This window comes from Palaemon carinicauda, chromosome 38 (genome assembly GCF_036898095.1).
Source record: "Palaemon carinicauda isolate YSFRI2023 chromosome 38, ASM3689809v2, whole genome shotgun sequence".
Classification (NCBI taxonomy): domain Eukaryota; kingdom Metazoa; phylum Arthropoda; class Malacostraca; order Decapoda; family Palaemonidae; genus Palaemon; species Palaemon carinicauda.
The window spans coordinates 25,475,470-25,496,924 of NC_090762.1; the positions used below are offsets into that span (position 1 = coordinate 25,475,470).

At 37.0% G+C, this 21,455-nt stretch overlaps 1 protein-coding gene across 1 annotated transcript in view; it reads right to left on the reverse strand.

Annotated features, from left to right (window-relative positions):
* The window catches only part of LOC137630269 (gamma-tubulin complex component 5-like), a 163,847-nt gene that overhangs the window by 18,908 nt on the left and 123,484 nt on the right, over window positions 1-21,455 (reverse strand). The window contains exons 5-9 of the mRNA XM_068361719.1: window positions 20,522-20,687; window positions 19,774-19,978; window positions 10,408-10,540; window positions 6,208-6,375; window positions 1,976-2,074 (exon numbers count right to left, since the gene is read on the reverse strand). Of these exons, the coding sequence (XP_068217820.1) occupies window positions 1,976-2,074; window positions 6,208-6,375; window positions 10,408-10,540; window positions 19,774-19,978; window positions 20,522-20,687 (771 nt within the window). The remainder of the gene's footprint in view (window positions 1-1,975; window positions 2,075-6,207; window positions 6,376-10,407; window positions 10,541-19,773; window positions 19,979-20,521; window positions 20,688-21,455) is intronic.

The following is a 21,455-nucleotide window of genomic DNA, read 5'->3' on the forward strand; positions in this document are numbered from 1 at the left end:
AAACTACTCTTTAGTAATAATGGACTTTACGTTGTACAGAAATATAATGAAAATATCTATTTGTTTTGTTTGACACAAGAAGTATTCTATAATGTATAATTTATGTTTGTGTGAGAGAGAGAGAGAGAGAGAGAGAGAGAGAGAGAGAGAGAGAGAGAGAGAGAGAGAGAGAGAGAGAGAGAGAGACTTAATATAAATTTAGTTCATTAGACAAAGTTTGTTCATTCCTCTGTCATTCCACCTTACGTGTGACTGTCACTATGAACTGGATCATTCATGTTTTGGGTACTTCTCAAGCTTGGAAATAGAGACTGCTCACATAAGAACATGAATACTGTGTAGAATGGCAATAAATAGAAATAATGACAAAAGGCTAACTTTTACTCATGAAAACAATGAACAATACCATGAAATCTATAAGACATAAAGATGATGATATTTTGTAGATATGATCCATCCCCATCCATATACCAAGGCACTTCCCCCAATTTTGGGGGGTAGCCGACACCAACAATGAAACAAAACAAAAAGGGGACCTCTACTCTCTATGTTCCTTCAGCCTTGATATGATAGTCGAGAAAAAAGGTTAAAGAAAAAGACAAACCTTGTGTGTGTCAACAATTTGCATTACTGGTAAGTTTTCATCTTGTTGTGAGTGGGACTTTTAATTAAAAGCAGAGGGACTTTCTCTGTGATTTGAGCCCTAGGACAACATAGAAAAAAAATAAAATAGATCTTACATAATCATAAATGAAGACTAGAATCGCAAGTATTTCAGTTGGTGGCGAGGTAAAATGTGAATACACTAGAATAGAACTTACATAATCATGAATAAAGACTAGAATCTCAATTATTTTGGTTGCTGGTAGGACGAGATGCGAGGATCCGTACGTCTCCAAGTTGGAGGTGTCGGGGAAGGTTTGAGTAATGCACCAAGTAGGAAATGTCGCCATTGGCTAGAGTGGTGTAATTATTGTTTGGTAACAAAAAAAAAAAAAAAAAAAAGACTAAAATAGCTATTACTTATTCAGAAATAAAGGCTAGTATCCCAAAGACTTTGTTGGTTGGCTGAAGACAGGAAGAGGAGGGGCTAATATTAAGGAGAGGAGATTTCTAATGAAATTACCCGAGTGTGAACTGTGGGTGTGATATACAACCATGTGCTATACTCTTTTGTAGCTTAGCTTGTAATAATATTAATAATAATAATAATAATAGTGATAATAATAATAATAATGATGACGTTACGGTGTATATTATCAGGCATGTTTTGAAGTATACCGATATATCGTAGCGAACGGGCTAATACAATATACTGTATACGATTAAAAAAACTACAAAATTACTGTATAAAAATAGATAAATGTATACAGCAAATGAGTGAGCAGAAAACCTTACATAAAAAGGAAAATGCAAGGCTGCAATAAAAGCTGTTGCTTTGGGATGAAACGAAGCAAGAGTTGATAAAGCAGTAAGACAAGAGCTTCTGCATGCTAAGAGGGAATGGAGAAAGCTAACGTACTGATTAAAGAAAATGAAAGAGCAGACTTTTGAAAAAATTTTGATATGAAAGAAGAACACCTATAGGAAGCTGCCAAATCACAGAAGGGAAAAAAAAGGAGAGGGATAGATATAGACCTGACAGAAGCTCAGGAAGAAAGACTGAGTAAAGCAGTGTATGACATTAGAAATCTGAAGTAACTGTTTTTATGACTAAATAAAAACAGAAGGTATATCAATGAAAGAAACAATTCATGAAAGGTTATACGATTAAAAAGATACCAAGGGAGTCAAACTATCAAAAGTATTACAAATACATACATTAATTGCTCAAATACAGACTACATTCTCGTGCACACTATTTTCACAATGAGACTATTTTTCTGCTACTATTCTTATCTTAATCATAGTCTGGAACAGCAAAGGTGGAACTTTGACTATTGCCTCAAATGAAAACAATAATAATTTAACTTACAATGGATCATTAGGGGCTATATCTTTCGAGTCAGGATGGCAATTCAGGGAAAATGCTTCTTTCCAAAATGATTCGTCCATTACACTCACATTGCAATTTCTGCAAATAAAGAAATAATTCAGGAACTTTGTTATTTTCTATGTTCAACTCTCTACCACTTGATACATTATAATTTTTCTAGGTGATGAAGTACAGTCATTAATGACTTAAGGAAAATTTGAAATAAAATTCCTATCAACAAATTACAGTACTGTAGTAACTCAGGATACAAGTAACTGGATACGAGCAAACAAATTTCAATTATGCTAAAAGAATTGCATCTGAATTTTGCACTGCATAGGCTTTTTCAAAGATAAGTACTGTATGAATGAGACTATCACATAATGGACAGAATTTCTTGGGTGTAATGAAATATCATGCCTTAAAGGTTTGATACGATTTAGGATATCTCAATTGATAATATACTGTATACAATATCAACAATGCCCATTTCTAGAAAAAAAATGGAAATGGGTCCTGGTAACTTTTTTTTAATCATCATATTTCTATAAAAGGGAAAGATAAAAGGCATTAGGTATTTAGTACAATTGGAAAAATGCCTGTACTACAACAGTACAGACTCTCGTCTCCCTCACGCCAGCCACGATTCGACTCAAAGGTAAACTGAAGGTCAAATCTTAACTTATTTCTATTTCTCATTAATTTTTATTCATTTCTCATGTTAGTGGGTTAGACATTTAAGAAACCTTTAAAAATTTGTGTACCGTACGATTTTTTATGTACGTGTGGAATGCATCAAGGTGAATTTATTTCTTTTGGTAAATTTTCTTTAGTACCAGAGGATTTCAAGATGCATGCTCACTCCCACAATGAATTTGACTGGTAAGCCAAGGTACTATTGTATTTTATTAGTTTTCATAATTTTTATGTAACAGATCACAGAGTTGTTGCTGATTGGTACCATAGTAAGTACAGTATAGGAAAGTGATATTTGGTGTTCCTAAGGGTAGTGTTCTTTTCATTCTATATCTCATGATATGTGATTTGGCCTAGTGAACAAGCTCATTGCTCATTGCATATGCATATGATGCTACTCTCTTAGCATCAATTCCATTGCTGAATCCCTTCATAGAAATCTAACTAAAATTAGTACATGGTGCAAATCGAGGGGCATGAAGTTGAATCCTAAGAAAAACTTAAAATATGCTTGTAAGTAGGTCGAGGAGAGTTACTTCTCAACATTAGGATCTCAGCATTGATAATGTTTAATACTGTATGACTCTTAAAATTTCAAGTTTGATTTTCCACTTTTGAGAGACATTAGGTCTGTGTCTTCTTTAATTGCACAAAATATTGGCTTATAGATAAAGTCTTAGGATTTTCGGTGATCAATCTATTCTGAAGAAGTGTTTTAATTCTTTCATTTTATCTTGTTTCAAGTAGTGTTCTCCTGTCTGGTCTTCAGCTGTTGATTCTCACATCAATTTGTTGGACAGGAACTTACGGTCTATTAAAATTCTTGTTCCTGATCTAGATACTAATCTCAGGCACCATCATTCAATTAGTTCGTTATGCAAGTTGCATAAAATTTTTCATAATCAGAAAATACTTCACATTCAGATCTTCCGGGACAGTGCCACCCTGTTTGTAATGATAGGTATGCAGTTAATTCTAATATTCAGGCCTTCCCTATTATGAAACTCAACACTACACAGTATTCTAGAAGTTTTATTCCAGCCGTAACTAAGTTGTGGAAAGATATCCCTAATTGGGTAATTGAATCCAGAGAATTTCAAAACCTCAAAGTTGCAGCAAATGTTCTAATGTTGAACAGGTTGGCACAAATCTTGTTTTATAGTTTATATATGAAAGATCCATTTTAATGATACTCTTAAAATATTTCATCCTTATTGTTTATAACTTTTCATATAGTTTATTTCCTCACTGGGCTATATTTTTCTGCTGGAGCCCTTGGGCTTACATGCATCCTGCTTTTCCAGCTAGGGTTGGAGCTTAGATAGTTATAATAATAATAATAATAATAATAATAATAATAATAATAATAATAATATGGCAAGGGACTACAGTATTACATTCACCTTTGTTGATCTAAAAGAGCAATCATTTAGATAGGCCTTTCAAAGTTGCATCCAATTAATCTCATTAGCCAGGACACAAATCTTTCAGGGATGATATTGTGAAAAAAAGTCCATATTGTATATCATCAACACTGGGTGAAAAAACATTAAAAAATTATCATGGCCATCCTCATCCGTGACTGAAGCCTCAGTGGGTTCTTGACATGGAGGACCTGGTTGGGGGATAACTTGCACCAGAGAAATGAACTTTCTTATCTTGTCACAGCTGGCAAAAGACAAAGAAGGAGAATGACCCCGCTTAGTTCATTTCTTTCAACAAGAACGATATCTCTCCCAATGGGAGGACAGCCACTCCCTCCAGTACAGTACTTACATGATGATTTCACAGAACATCTCTTACCACAGCAAGAGGGGTAAACAGGATGCAAATCAATATCTACCCGACTCATGAAGGTGCCACAGGGATGTCCATCACGGCCGGGCCATGCAACGCACATTATCAGGCTTACCAGGCATAATGCACCGACTCATAACTCGCAGGTAATGATTGTAACAATAGTGACAGTGAATAATAAAAAACATACAAGGCAAAAGCACTAAGCACTATATGGATATGCGTGGTGAATGCTGATTTCTAATCATAGAGAGAGGATGAGGATATGTCCTCATTACTTCACGACCACGAGTGTAGTGAAAAACGTTATGTGAGGGCGCATTGCACCACCATGCACTGTGGTTGATTAGCAACCATAATGTGATGCAATCAAACCCCTTTTTCTTTGTCTGGTTGTGGAGAAAATGACTCTGAGAGTAACACACATAAATGACCTAAAAGTTTGCATCGGCATAGCAATAAACATTAGTTACAGTATATAGCCACAGGATAGCCTAATGACATATCGACACATCTTTCTTCTAGACTCCTTAATGCAGCCAGGCAGTTTATAACTAGTGGCCACAAACTAACACCAGAGACTCTTGCATATTTTGTGCAGTGGACATTTGAGTAGAAGAACCTGGTTTCCCAGCTGGGAGTGTTTACTACCCTCTTGAGCTTTCCTGGAACAAACCTGGGTACAACATCAACATACTTTGCTTCTGCAAAACAAAATATCTACTAAGAAACAATGGTGTGACCCCTCTTGTTCCACCCTGATTCTTCAAATAAGCCACTGCCATTAAATTGTAATTTCCTGTTATCAGTTATCAAAAATAATATTTTGCCTTTTAAATTCACGAGAATGCTTCAAGGCACAAGAAGAGGGCTGTACCTGTAAGAAGATGATGAGGCAGTTCTCATTGCCTAACAGTCAGGTGGGTATGCACTCCAAACTTGGCTTGATGCCTATGTGAATATCAATATCTCAGAAGGGACAAGGACCAACAACAACAACAAAATTAATTAACTAAATTAATTTCTAGGTTCAAAAATTGTTCTAAGTAATTACATAAAACATTAACAACTTAAGAAACCAAAGCCACCTGTCTGATTGATTTGGAGTTTTCTGGCATCCTGGCTTCGAAGATCATTGCCACCGATATAGTTTGTTATGAAGTAAAAAAATGGATATTACAGTAAATCTAAATCAATAAAAGCAAAGATGTTCTTATTAATGTTAAATAGATTCCAGAAAACCTGCTTCTGAAATAAATCTGAAAATATAACTGGCATAGTACAATACATTCTGCATAAGAATCTTGCAGGGATGAACATGCCATCCTTACCTAGAGCCGCAAAAAAATATCTATTTCTTAAGGTGCTAAAAGTGGGTCATTCAGTCAATAAATGCCTCACTGTCAGGGGTACGAAACAGTCGCTGCAATATGACTGGTGTTAGCCACCTGAGTCACTTTAACTGATATAAACCTGAGAATCCAGGTATCATACATGGAATAGTTCTTTTTTGTGTTCTGTATGCTACACTAAATTACTACAGTTTATTGGGATATTCATAAATCACAAATGAGGTCCATATATGAATGATGTGACAGTTGTAAAACAAACTCAGAATCATGGCTCTCATGTCTTTTTTTTTTACAGACGCATTATCAAAAGTACAGTATATTTCACTGATAAACATTGAAATACTTTCACATGTGATAATACTTTTGAGGAAAAATACAATACTTAACCTTTCAATGATGAACTCATTCGCTACATCCTCTAAAGAACCATTCAAAAGCAAGGTCTGCATAAGTCCGAAATAGTATCGAACTGTGTGGAGTAATAGCCGCAATAACACACAACAAAGCTCTGACTTTCCTGCACTTTCTACCCCTTCACACAAACTGCCAATCAGTCTGGAAGAAAAGAATAAATTATATCAATTTAAGCAACAACCACAACATGATTATACATAACCAATATATTGCTAATAAAAAAAGAAATAAAAGACTAATAGTACAGTCCAACAATAGAAATAGAAATAGTTCCAATATCTACCATTCTACTAACAAATCTAACACTTACTTAGCATACACTTCATTTACCATGTCATGGGACAAAATTTTTCTCCTAGTTACAAACTTTCTTTATTTATATGACATAAACTGAATTTCTCAGTGTGTTCCAATCCTTCATCTCTGAGAAAATTAATTTCATTTCTTCTTTGTAAAATTACTTTCGAATGAATAGAAAAAACAATGTATTTTTTTCAGTGCTGTACTTGAAAGCAATGATCGGTAAAAAGCTGATTTCATCACTGTAAGCCATAATATGAATTACTATGAAACATTAAAATGTATCTGATAAAAACCAATACAGGTAAACCATCTCGAATCCGGTATCTCCTTTAATACGACAATGTTCATTTGAACCAACTGATATTTGCTAATTACAATAAAATTTTCTACATCTGCTAGAGAGTTATGGGGTCCTTTGACTGGCCAGAAAGTACTACATTGGATCCTCCTCTCTGGTTAAGGTTCATTTTCCCTTTGCCTACACACACACACACACACACACAGCATAGTCTGGGCTATTCTTTATATATTCTCCTCTGTCCTCACACACCTGACAACACTGAGATTACCAAACAATTCTTCTTCACCCAAGGGGTAACTTCTGCACTGTAACTGTTCAGTGTCCACTTTCCTCTTGGTAAGGGTAAAAGAGACTCTTTAGCTATGGCAAGCAGCCCTTCTAGGAGGACACTCCAAAATCAAACCATTGTTCTCTAGTATTTGGTAGTGCCATGACCTCTGTACCATGGTCTTCCACTGTCTTGGGTTAAGAGTTTTCTTGCTTGAGGGTACACTTAGGCACACTATTCTATCTTTTTTCTCTTCCATCTGTTTTGTTAGTTTTTATCGTTTATATAGGAGATATTTATCTAAATGTTACTGTTATTAGAATATTTTATTTTCTTTTGTTTCCTTTCCTCACTGGGCTATCTTCCCCTCTTGGAGCCCCTGGGCTTATAGCATCCTGATTTTCCAACTACGGTTGTAGCTTACCAATTAATCATAATAATAATAATAATCATAATAATCATAATAATAATAATAATAATAATAATAATAATAATAATCTGAAGGCTTAACACTGCTGGACTGTTTATATTACATGTGTTTTTGGTTATTGCTTTACTTCCTTTTAAGAAAAGTTCATGACCCAGCCATTATATATTTCTCATCAATTGAAAAAACCTAAACTAATTTAATACATTTACTTGCTTTGAGTTCATTCACAACTCTGCTCAAAGAAGGGGTATGCATATGGACGGTCTTGATAATAAAGAGACTAATGCAATACTTGATCGCATAATATCAGGAGGAAAATACCAAATGGTTACGACACAACATAGACTTAACGAGAAGAGTTAAGGGAGTACTGTACTCAGGGTCTGATCCAAAAATATTCATTATAAAAGTGTTAGAAATTTCTTCTGATACTCTCATAATACCATTCCCAGCTTTACGCAAGCAAAAGAATGTGATATGTCCATCCATAATACCTTCACTCTCAAATGAAGTCACAAACTCATTGCGGCCTTATCATTTATCAAAGACTAGCCTAATTTTGTACATAGACACTCAATTATCATACAAATAATGTGACAATTAAATTTTCTTCAAATCAAAACTAGATAAAGGTATATACAAGGCATTAAACTTATAACATGCGTGACATCACACCATTAAAATTTTTCTTCACAAAATTACTCCCAGCACCATCATTTTTCATGTTCTCGAAAAGCAAAATCACCCGACAAAAGCACATCTAGTATAAACTCACGAGTCGTTTCAAGAAGCTCGTATTATTCTAGAATTTTGGCAAATATTTCAATTCAGAAAAGTAGTGTTGTAGTGCTACAGTATATAGTTTTCAGTACCATATCAGAAAAAGGCTTTGAATTTTTAGTACAATAAACATAGTGTATTTATTCCATAATAGGCATTATTCTCAGATACGACATTCTGTAACGTACTGTATATTGATTCTAAAGACCAAAAATATTCTTTCAATTCTAATGTTTACTGCAGAATATTTTTACCAACTCCTCTTGGTAGCATGTTCAAATCCACTGTCTTTAACATCCTTTTTATCTCCGTAATTTGTGTTTTGGTTTGCACTTTTAATGGAAATTTTGTGCATCACTGCTGGGGTGCTATCACAGTGCTGAATCCCTGTCTGTTTGTTGTGGATTTTTATTTGATTGCAGGTGTTAGTCCCATGTTTTTTTCTTTTTTTTTTTTAAAGCTTTGGGAAGAGAGATACCAGAAATCCCCAGATAATCGCAAAATATCACTAGGAAAAGGAGGGATTCTTTTTCCTTGAGGGAGATCACAGTCCGGAATAAAAAACTTGGCATAAGATGACCAAAGGGTTGGTATATATTCCACCATCCTTCCCCTCATGATAATACATATGTGCAAGAATTTACTTGACAAATACATAATTGTTTTTGCAATTCTTCCTTGTTTTATTTGTCTTACAATGAAAGTTTACATAAAAATGACAGGGCTTTCATTATTTCCTAATAATAATAATAATGATAAAAAGGATTCAAAATATATCTCTAACCTAGAAACAATACGTCGCGGACCAGACAGCCCATGCCTGATCTAAAGAGTGGAGCTTAGAAATGAAGTTTACCATTATCAAGTCAAATCTAGCGAGTAATGTTTCAAGCGCTTCGTACCTAACACAGGGTCAGCAAAATTGGAGAAAATCGTTACATTCCTATAGACAAGATGCTTACTGTCCCCCTATGGAATCTGGGCTATCTACACCACTACTTGAGAAACCACCAAAAGACCTAGCATCAAGGCGTTCATGGGCGTGTGGGTACTCTCCAGTGGAATAAGGGCCATGAAGATGGTCTACAGCATACATACCCCAGCCTTAACCCCCACAGCCTAACTGCAGGATTCCTCTTGAAAACAAAGGTGAGGCCTATCCCAAGAAGTCAGAAAGAGATTAATGTGCCAATGAAGATGCAAGTTCTCCTTGCTCCTGATGCATACTCCCCAGAGACAGACCCAAGGGCATGTACGAAGCAGCTTCATTAGTCTAGAATGTCAATGGGAAAAGAAATGTACTACAAAGCTTCTTCAGCGTCATCTTGGACTTTGGCAAGGATAACACCAGTCCTTAGTCTTCCTTTTCCTCTTCTAACCAAAGGCTTACCACTGAACGTGAGGCTACAATATACACCAAACACATGAGGATGATTGCAGACAATCCTGCTCTTTACGAAAAAAGCCGTGTGTGAATCTGTTGCCAATTTTGCCATAAAACTATTAGTGTCCAACTTTTCCCCATTTTTAAATATCCTGCTTTCCTTGCATAATAATGAAGGCGAAGCCAACAATCAACCACTCAAAGTACAAAAGAAAAAAATATTAGACAGCCTTTAACCTTGACACAACGGTGCATCTGTACTGGTTCCAGCATAAGACAAAAGTGGAGTTTCTTTGACAGGAGACTGGACAGAGCTACTCAGCCACTCTCCCCACCTTTCATTAACTACCAAATTACCTATTTTAACAGGTGTTCCTGCTCCACTGAAGACATTCCCTATTTTGAAGAATAAAAGCGTTGTATAATAATAGGAATAAATGGATAACATGAAATAGAGGTGGACATCAGTAAACACAACGGCAGATGATTATTACATCTGACTCTTGCCCACAAATTAACAGAAGCTACTCTAATCCCTTTTTAGAGTAAGGAATTATTATTTCCTTTAATAAAGTACTTTTAAAGCACTGTATCATCTAAATATTAGAAATAAAACTAAAAATATACCAAAACAAAATTTCCCATATCCTCACAGAGCAATAGTGAATAATTCTAGAGTACTGTAATAGGAACAATTTCAAACAAACCTTAACACTAATTTCCTTGGACATTCTTCTGGGAATACTATAAATGCTGTGTGATGAACGGAATAGAGAGATGACAAAATACAAAGCCATGGTTTTACCTCATTCATCAACCATATCAACGTACAAGTAGTTTCTGAAAAGACAAGACAAGAAAATATAACAAAAACCTTTAATAAATCAATATAAAACATAAATTAATAGTAAAGTGCCCTTAATATCATAATTAGTACATATTACAACAAACCACAAAGCCAAATTTAAACAGGTTTCTCCTCAATTAAATTCACTAAACTTGGGAATTGCAAAAATACTCATCAAATAATTTTTGATAAATAATTCTCAAATAGAATGTAGTAAATGAAATCCGGAAGGAAAACCTCAAATAAATTAAAAACATAAATTATATGTTTTAAAAACTGAAGAAAGAGATAATAACTAACAATAATCTAATTTACCTAAAGTTTGGTTAACTCTAAACTTCAACAAATGCAGCCGTTTTTAGTCAACTGTTGGACAAAGGACAGAGACATGTCCTTATTCATGTCAGTGGTTTGGCATTTTCATTACCACACTGGCCAATGCGGATTGGTGATGGTGGAGACTATTCTGATCACTCACAGCAAACCATCCTAGTATTGGTGGCTCTGAGTAGTATAGCTTTGCTGATCATGGCGAGACATAAACCCTTTTACCATGTTAGGTATCCCCACTTAATTTCACTAGGCTTTAAATAATTATGTATTTATCAATGTAATAATTGATATAAAATTAGTGATGAAAAACACAGTAATATCTACAAGTGAAACAGTAATTAGAAAAGATTATGAAATTATATTGTTCTTAGTTTAGCATGAGTGAATAGTTTTCTTTTCTTATATTATTCTCCTTTTACTGAAAGGGAATTTGATTCCACACTTGGTACTTGTAATGGTAGAGCTCCTGGATCCAGAGGAATTCCATATGCAACGATTAAACATACATCTGTTAATACCAAGCTATTTGTTTTAAGCAGTATTAACAACAATTAGAATAGCGTCAACTTATCCCTGCATGTCGTAAGAGGCAACTAAGAGGGACAGGATGAGGGGACTAGGTATCCCCGCACCTGTGAGACAAAGATAAAAGGGAAGGGTGAAGTGATGTTTTGTGAAGTGACTGGTTAAAATGTCTTGGATTGAAAGGGGAAGAGCAAGAGAGGGTGTGGCTTTATTGCTGAGTGAATGGATGACAGGTTAAGTACTGTAGTCGAATAGAAGGATGTATCATCTCTGTTAATATGGCTAAGGGTTAGGTTGGTTAAGGGGGTTATTAGAATTTTGTTTGTGCATATATGCTGGGTTGTGAAAAAAGTGAAGAACGGAATGAATAACTGGGTGTGTAGAAGGACTGTGTCGAAGGAATTATATAGTTGTGATGGGTAACTAAAATGCCAGAGTGGATGCTGGAGAGGTGGAAGGTGTCATTGGGAAGTATGGCGTACCCGGTGAAAATGAGAGTGGTGAGAGACTGGTAGATATGTGTGTTGAACAAGAGGTAGTGATAAGTTGTAATTTCTTCAAAAAGAAAGATAATATCAAGTATACATGGGGTAAGAGAGGCAAATGGATGAGTGGTAGAAAAGGCTTTAATGGATTATGTTGATAACAAGAAGGATGTTTGGAAGATTGAAAGATGTGCATAGGTTTATGGGTATGGCTAACAGTAAATGTGATAATATTTTGGTTTAAGGAAAATTAGTTATAGCAAAAAAGTGGGAAAATACATTGAGGGGGATGCAAAAGGGAGGTAGTAAAAAAAAAAAAAAAAAAAAAAAAAAAAAAAAACAATGAGGTAAAAAGTGAATATCAAGAAAGGTTGGAAAGGGAAATTGACAGAGTGAAAAAAGTGAAACTGGTGATCTGCAGAACGAGTGAAAGTTCGTAAAGTAAAATTTTGTTGGGATTGCAAGGGATATGTGTGGCAAGAGGATTGTTGGAGGCAGTATGAGGAAGGGTAGTGAATAGTGGAATGAAGAAGGGTAGTGAATAGTGGAATGAAGAAGTGAAATTAAAGTGGAAAAGAAAGAGAGGGCATTTGAGGAATGGCTTTATAGTAACAGTGTAGAACAGTATGAAAGATATAAAGAAAAAGGTGGAGGTAAAACATAAGGTATCTGAGGCAAAGAGGGAGGCTGACTGAAGGTTGGGTCAGGGATTGGGTCGTTTGCATGAACAGAATAAGAAGTTGTTTTGGAAGGTGAAGAGAGTAAGAAAGAATGGATCAAGAAATGAAGCGAGTGAAAGATGAAAGGAGAGGAGGCTAGGAAAAGATGGGCTGAATATTTTGAATATTTAGAAAAGGTAGGAGATGCATGGATCACATTTTTACAGTTAGGCAGATATGCAAGAAATATTTAGCAAAAGAAAAGGTGTATGTTGCATTCATGGATCTGGAGAAAGCCTAAGATAGAGTTGATAAGGGAAGTGATGTGGAATGGGATGAGGTTATATAGAATTAGTGGAAGGTTGTTCCAAGCAGTAAAGTGTGTATACATAAGCAGTAAAGCGTGTTAGTACAGGAAATGAAGCGAGTGAGTGGTTTCCAGTGAGAGTGGGGATGAGACAAGAAAGTGTGATGTTGCCATGGTTATTCAATTTGTTTGTTGATGGGGAAAAGACAGGAATGTGAGTGTCCCTATGGTTGTTCAATTTGTTTGTTGATGGGGGTGAGACAGGAATGTGTGATGTTGCCATGGTTATTCAATTTGTTTGTTGATGGGGCTGAGACAGATATGTGTGATGTTGCCATGGTTGTTCAATTTGTTTGTTGATGGGGAAAAGACAGGAATATGAGTGTCCCTATGGTTGTTCAATTTGTTTGTTGATGGGGGTGAGATAGGAATGTGTGACGTCAATATGGTTGTTCAATTTGTTTGTTGATGGGGGTGAGGCAGGAATGTGTGATATCCACATGGTTGTTCAGTTTGTTTGTTGATGGGGGTGAGACAGGAATGTGTGATATCCCAATAGTTGTTCAATTTGTTTGCTGATGGGGCTGAGACAGAAATGTGTGATGTTGCCATGATTGTTCAATTTGTTTGTTGATGGGGGTGAGACAGGAATGTGTGATGTCCCTAAGGTTGTTCAATTTGTAAGTTGATGGGGGTGAGACAGGAATGTGTGATGTCCCCATGGTTGTTCAATTTGTTTGTTGATAGGGCTGAGACAGATATGTGTGATGTTGCCATGGTTGTTCAATTTGTTTGTTGATGGGGGTGAGATAGGAATGTGTGATGTCCCTATGGTTGTTCAATTTGTTTGTTGATGGGGGTGAGACAGGAATGTGTGATATCCCAATGGTTGGTCAATTTGTTTGCTGATGGGACTGAGACAGAAATGTGTGATGTTGCCATGATTGTTCAATTTGTTTGTTGATGGGAGTGAGACAAATATGTGTGATGTGCCTAAGGTTTTTCAATTTGTTTGTTGATGGGGGTGAGACAGGAATGTGTGATGTCCCCATAGTTGTTCAATTTGTTTGTTGATGGGGCTGAGATAGATATGTGTGATGTCCCCATCGTTGTTCAATTTGTTTATTGATGGGGAAAAGACAGGAATGTGTGATGTCCCTATGGTTGTTCAAATTGTTTGTTGATGGGAGTGAGACAGAAATGTGTGATGTTGCCATGGTTGTTCAATTTGCTTGTTAATGGGGGAAAGACAGCAATGTGTGATGTTGCCATGATTATTCAATTTGTTTGTTGATTGGGATGAGACAGATATGTGTGATGTTGCCATGGTTGTTCAATTTGTTTGTTGATGGGGAAAAGACAGGAATGTGTGAGGTCCCAACGGTTGTTCAATTTGTTTGTTGATGGGGCTGAGACAGATATGTGTGATGTTTCCATAGTTGTTCAATTTGTTTGTCGGTGGGGGTGAGACAGGAATGTGTGATGTCCCTATGGTTATTCAATTTGTTTGTTAATGGGTGTCAGACAAATATGTGAGGTTGCCATGGTTGTTCAATTTGTTTGTTGATGGGGCTGAGACAGAAATGTGTGATGTTGCCATGGTTATTCAATTCGTTTGTTGATGGGGAAAAGACAGGAATGTGTGATGTCCCTATGGTTATTCAATTTGTTTGTTGATGGGTGTCAGACAAATATGTGATGTTGCTATGGTTGTTCAATTTGTTTGTTGATGGGGGGTGAGACAGGAATGTGTGATGTTGCCATGGTTGTTCAATTTGTTTGTTGATGGGGCTGAGACAGACATGTGTGATTTTGCCATGGTTGTTCAATTTGTTTGTTGATGGGGGGTGAGACAGGAATGTGTGATGTTGGCATGGTTGTTCAATTTGTTTGTTGATGGGGGGTGAGACAGGAATGTGTGATGTTGGCATGGTTGTTCAATTTGTTTGTTGATGGGGCTGAGACAGAAATGTGTGATGTCCCCATGGTTGTCCAATTTGTTTGTTGATGGGGAAAAGACAGGAATGTGTGATGTTGCCATGGTTACTCAATTTCTTTGTTGATGGGGAAAAGACAGGAATGTGTGATGTCCCAATGGTTGTTCAATTTGTTTGTTGACGGGGCTGAGACAGATATGTGTGATGTCCCAATGGTTCTTCAATTTGTTTGTTGATGGGGGTGAGACAGAAATGTGTGATGTCCCTATGGTTATTCAATTTGTTTGTTGATGGGGGTGAGACAGATATGCATAAAGTTGCCATGATTGTTCAATTTGTTTGTTGATGGGGGTGAGAGAGGAATGTGTGATGTCCCCATGGTTGTTCAATTTGTTTGTTGATAGGGCTGAGACAGAAATATGTGACGTCCCCAAGGGTGTTCAATTTGTTTGTTGATGGGGAAAAGACAGGAGTGTGCGATGTCCCCATGGTTATTCAATTTGTTTGTTGATGGGGAAAAGACAGGAATCTGTGATGTCCCCTTGGTTGTTCAATTCGTTTGTTGATGGGGCTGAGACAGATATGTGTGATGTTGCCATGGTTGTTCAATTTGTTTGTTGATGGGGCCAAGACAGAAATGTGTGATGTCCCCATGGTTGTTCAATTTGTTTGTTGATGGGGAAAAGACAGGAATGTGTGATGTCCCCATGGTTATTCAATTTGTTTGTTGATGGGGAAAGGACAGGAGTCTGTGATGTCCCCTTGGTTGTTCAATTCATTTGTTGATGGGGCTGAGACAGATATATGTGATGTTGCCATGGTTGTTCAATTTGTTTGTTGATGGGGCCAAGACAGAAATGTGTGATGTCCCCATGGTTGTTCAATTTGTTTGTTGATGGGGAAAAGACAGGAATGTGCGATGTCCCCATGGTTATTCAATTTGTTTGTTGATGGGGAAAAGACAGGAATCTGTGATGTCCCCTTAGTTGTTCAATTCGTTTGTTGGTGGGGCTGAGACAGATATGTTTGATGTTGCCATGGTTGTTCAATTTGTTTGTTAATGGGGCCAAGAAAGAAATGTGTGATGTCCCCATGGTTGTTCAATTTGTTTGTTGATGGGGAAAAGACAGGAATGTGCGATGTCCCCATGGTTATTCAATTTGTTTGTTGATGGGGAAAAGACAGGAATCTGTGATGTCCCCTTGGTTGTTCAATTCGTTTGTTGATGGGGAAAAGACAGGAATGTGTGATGTCCCAAAGGTTGTTCAACTTTTTTGTTGACGGGGCTGTGACAGATATGTGTGATGTTGCCATGGTTGTTCAATTTGTTTGTTGATGGGGCCAAGACAGAAATGTGTGATGTCCCCATGGTTATTCAATTTGTTTGTTGATGGGGAAAAGACAGGAATGTGTGATGTCCCAATGGTTGTTCAACTTTTTTGTTGACGGGGCTGAGACAGATATGTGTGATGTTGCCATGGTTGTTCAATTTGTTTGTTGATGGGGGTGAGACAGAAATGTGTGATGTCCCTATGGTTGTTCAATTTGTTTGTTGATGGGGGTGAGACAGATATGTGTGATGTTGCCATGGTTGTTTAATTTGTTTGTTAATGGGGGTGACAGAGGAATGTGTGATGTCTGCATGGCTGTTCAATTTGTTTGTTGATAGGGCTGAGACAGAAATGTGTGACGTCCCCAAGGGTGTTTAATTTGTTTGTTGATGGGGCTGAGACAGATATGTGTGATGTCCCCATGGTTATTCAATTTGTTTGTTGATGGGGAAAAGACAGGAATGTGTGATGTCCCAAAGGTTGTTCAATTCGTTTGTTGATGGGGCTGAGATAGATATGTATGATGTTGCCATGGTTGTTAAATTTGTTTGTTGATGAGGGTGAAACAGGAATGTGTGATGTCCCCATGATTGTTCAATTTGTTTGTTGATAGGGCTGAGACAGAAATGTGCGATGTTGCCATGGTTATTCAATTTGTTTGTTGATGGGGAAAAGACAGGAATGTGTGATGTCCCAAAGGTTGTTTAATTTGTTTGTTGATGGAGCTGAGACAGATATGTGTGATGTTGCCATGGTAGTTCAATTTGTTTGTTGATGGGGAAAAGACAGGAATGTGTGATGTCCCTATGGTTGTTCAATTTGTTAGTTGATGGGGCTGAGACAGAAATGTGTGATGTTGCTATGGTTGTTCAATTTGTTTGTTGATTAGGAAAAGACAAGAATGTGTGATGTTGCCATGGTTGTTCAATTTGTTTGTTGATGGGGCCGAGACAGATATTTGTGATGTTGCCATAGTTGGTCAATTTGTTTGTTGATGGGGAAAAGACAGGAATGTGTTATGTCCCCATGGTTGTTTAATTTATTTGTTGATGGGGCTGAGACAGAAATGTGTGATGTTGCCATGGTTGTTCAATTTGTTTGTTGATGGGGAAAAGACAGGAATGTGTTATGTCCCCATGGTTGTTCAATTTGTTTGTTTATGGGGCTGAGACAGATGTGTGATGTTGCCATGGTTGTTCAATTTGTTTGTTAATGGAGTTGTTGAGAGAGGTGAATGCTCAAGTGCTTGGTCGAGGATTGACACTGATAGATAAGAGTGATCATGAGTGAGAGGTGAATCAATTGTCGTTTGCAGATGATACTAAATTGATTGTAGACTCGATTAGTAACAGAGTTTGGGAGGGTGTGTAAGAGTAGTTAGTTGAGAGTTAATGTGGGTCAAAATAAGGCTATAAGACGAATGAGAAAGGAGGGAGGTGCTAGGTTCAATGTCATGTTGAACAGACAGTTAGTTTAGGAAGTACATACATATATACATATACCAAAGTACTTTCCCCAATTTTGGAGGGTAGCCTACATCAAACAAACGAAACAAAAAAAGAGGACCTTTCCTCTCTATGTTCCTCCCAGCCTGACAAGGGACTCAACTGAGTTCGGCTAGTACTGCTAGGGTGCCACAGCCCACCCTCCCACATTATCGACCACAGATGAAGCTTCATAATGTTGATTCCCCTACTGCTGCTACCTTCGCGGTCATCCAATGCACCGGAGGAAGCAGCAGGACCTACTGGAACTGCGTCACAATTGCTTGCCATTCATCCCTATTTCTAGCAAGCTCTCTTCCCTCTCTTATCTATCCTCCTATCACCCAGAGTTTTCTTCACTCCATCCATCCACCCAAACCTTGGCCTTCCTCTTGTACTTCTCCCATCAACTCTTGCATTCATCACCTTCTTTAGCAGACAGCCATTTTCCATTCTCTCAACATGGCCAAACCACCTCAACACATTCATATCCACTCTAGCTGCTAAATCATTACCTACACCCATTCTCACCCTCACTACTTCATTCCTAACCCTATCTACTCGAGATACCCCAGCCATACTCCTTAGACACTTCATCTCAAACACATTCAATTTCTGTCTCTCCGTCACTTTCATTCCCCACAACTCCGATCCATACATCACAATTGGTACAATCACTTTCTAATACAGAACTCTCTTTACATTCATGCCCAACCCACTATTTTTTACCACTCCCTTAACTGTCCCCAACACTATGCATCCTTCATTCACTCTCTGACGTACATCTGCTTCCACTCCATCATTAGGCAGTAGATCAGTTTAAGTACTTGGGGTCTGTTATTGTTGCAAATGGTAGATTGGAAGCAGATGTACGTCAAGGTGAGTTAAGGATGTAAAGTGTTGGGGGCAGTGAAGGGACTGGTAAAAAATAGAGGGTTAGACATGGATGTAAACAGAGTTCTGTATGAGAAAGTGATTGTACAAACTGTAATGTATGGATCGGAGTTGTGGGGAATGAAAGTCATGGAGAGACAAATTTAATGTGTTCAAGATTAAACGTGAGGAGTGTGGCTGGTGTATCTCTATTAGATAGGGTTAGAAACAAAGTAGTGAGGGTTAGATGAGGTGTAAGAAATAAATTAGCAATTAGAGTTGATATGAATGTGATGAGGAGGTTTGGCCATGTAGGGAAGAGAAATCGCCTGTCTGCTGAAGAAGGTGATGAACACCAGAGTTGATGGGAGAAGTACAAGAGGAGGGCCAAGGTTTGGGTGGATGGATGGAGTGAAGAAAGATCTAGATGATAGGAGGATAGATGCGAGAGTGGCAAAAAAGTGTGATAGCAATAGAAATGAATTGTGATCAATTGTGACACACTTCTGATAAGCCTTGCTGTTTCCTCCAGTCACCTTGGTGACTGCTAGAGTACCAGCAGTATGGGATTCAGCATATGAAGCTTCATTTGCGCTGGACGACGGAAGAGATTGGGCTGTGGCACCATAGCAGTTCCAACTAAACTTGGCTGAATATCTCGTTAGGCTTAGAGGAGCGAAGATTATTCCCCCCCCCCTCCCTTTTTTTATGATGGCTAACCAACCCCCCCCCCCACCTCCCAAATTAGGGGAAGGGCTTTAGTCGATAGATAGATATTATGTAATTTTAGATTAAACATTAATTTAGAATTTACATAAATGTGATAATCTGATGCACCTCTTATTTTCCAACTTATAAAATTGTGCACTTTTTATTTCAAAGCTTTTTCTTTAAAGACATAAAATGACAACATTAGATATTTTCAACTCAACATTTCACTTCATTTGAGTAAAATCTATGAAGCATTTGTTGTCTTTAAAATCGAAGGTCTACGGGAGCAAGAGGGGTATAGGAGAGGACTTTCTTTTAACCGAGAACACCCAGTAATAAATAATCTGTATCTGAAGGTCTAATCTCTATCTTTTTTGTGAACTTACTTTGTTTGCCAGATATAAGTGAATTTCTAAGTATCATTATCTGAATTGGTGCCAATAGATCTAGGGAAGATAAGTAAATAAAAAAGAACACCAACCTTCATAAAAATCATTCTTTCGCACACATTTCCAATGAATAAACCATACAACAGTCCCCTCCCCTAAAGCTTCACTAAAGTAAAATGGCCAAATACAAACCTTGTTTTATTACAGTACGTTCTAGAGAAGCGAGGTGCATCCGGAATTCTCTCCGCCAGAATCTTAATCCGTTAACATATGCACGTAATGTTACCGGCGTTTGTGAACAGCCTGCAGATCCGTCAATGCCTCTCGTAAATAAATCCAACTCCCTTAACTGCTTTAGAGGTAAACAGAGATCCTCTAGGAGGGATATAAATGCTCCCTGAAAAAAATAAAGTTTTAAAAATAGTTAAAATCTATAGACTTTACTCATGAAATCATCAACAACACTAGAAATTTAGGTGATTCATCAATATATATATCTAACTATATGATTTCTATAAGTAAAAAGAAAAACAAAAAAGAATTTGAATGGAAGTGTAATTAACAAAAAAATTAAATCATACTTTTTAAGTATTGCATTAATAATGTTCAATCATTCTTGAGGTTAAATGAACTACAGTATAATGAAGACTATCATATAATATAAACGAGCAATCAGAGATTTCTGACCTCCGCTAGAGGATGACGTTGACAAAAAAAAAAAAAAAAAAAAATGCAAATCCGGATCTAGAATCGGGATCTAGACCAGATCATCTTCAAAAGTTAATGGAGTCGTCCATGGCCTAAGATTTATCAGTGTTGAGTCAGAGAAACTACCACAAAAAGGGTCCATTTACAGAGTTCATCGTCTTCTTAATCAGAAGAGAGCTTAACTAAATCCTTATAATATTCATAAATAATAAAATATACAAGAGAGACTTACACGAGTCAAGCTTGGAATGGTTACTTTATTTTCCATAACAAAATCTCCTTTCTCATTCAGCTGGAAGATGTGGGCAGACACAGGATTCATCAGCATCCATATAACTTCTCGCATAACCACCCACTCTGACAGAAGTTGAGACTTCTCTTCTCCTTTTGTTTTCTCCCTAATATAAAATCAAATTAATGTTTAGAAAAAACTTGAAACAGGTAAATCATTTGTATAAATGATATATTTCTACATTAGGTAAAATTGCCAAACAAAACAAACAAGAAATTATTCCAAAAGTTATTGGTGCTTAAATGTAAAATAAAATGACAAAGGACTAATTTGGAATATTTTGCATTTTCATAGCGATAAAAACTTGAAACTCTTAACATAGGAGTATTAGAAAGCAGGAAAAGCAGGGGTAATCAGGGAGTCACTTTAGAGGTATTTAATGTGTTTGTGCACGTTTAAAAAGTTTGGTTTAATTATAAGGGCTATAGGAGGAATTTAACTCTTCCCATATTTTCAGTGGAAAATCCGCAGGTCCGGCCCTGTGGAGCAAAAATCCCAAAAATTTCAATATGTCAATCTATGTCCTGAATTGATTCAGGGAGTCACTTGAAAGTATTTGATGTGTTTGCGCACGTTTACAAAGTTTGGTGTAATTATAAGGGCTATAGGAGGAATTTAACTCTTTCCATATTTTCAGAGGAAAATCCGCAGGTCCGGCCATGTGGCACAAAAATCCCAAAAATTTCAATATGTCAATCTATGTTCTGAATTGATTCAGGAAGTCACTTTAGAGGTATTTAATGTGTTTGCGCATGTTTACAAAGTTTGGTTTAATTATAAGGGCTATAGGAGGAATTTAACTCTTCCCATATTTTCAGTGGAAAATCCGCAGGTCCGGCCCTGTGACTTAAAAATCCCAAAAATTTGAATATGT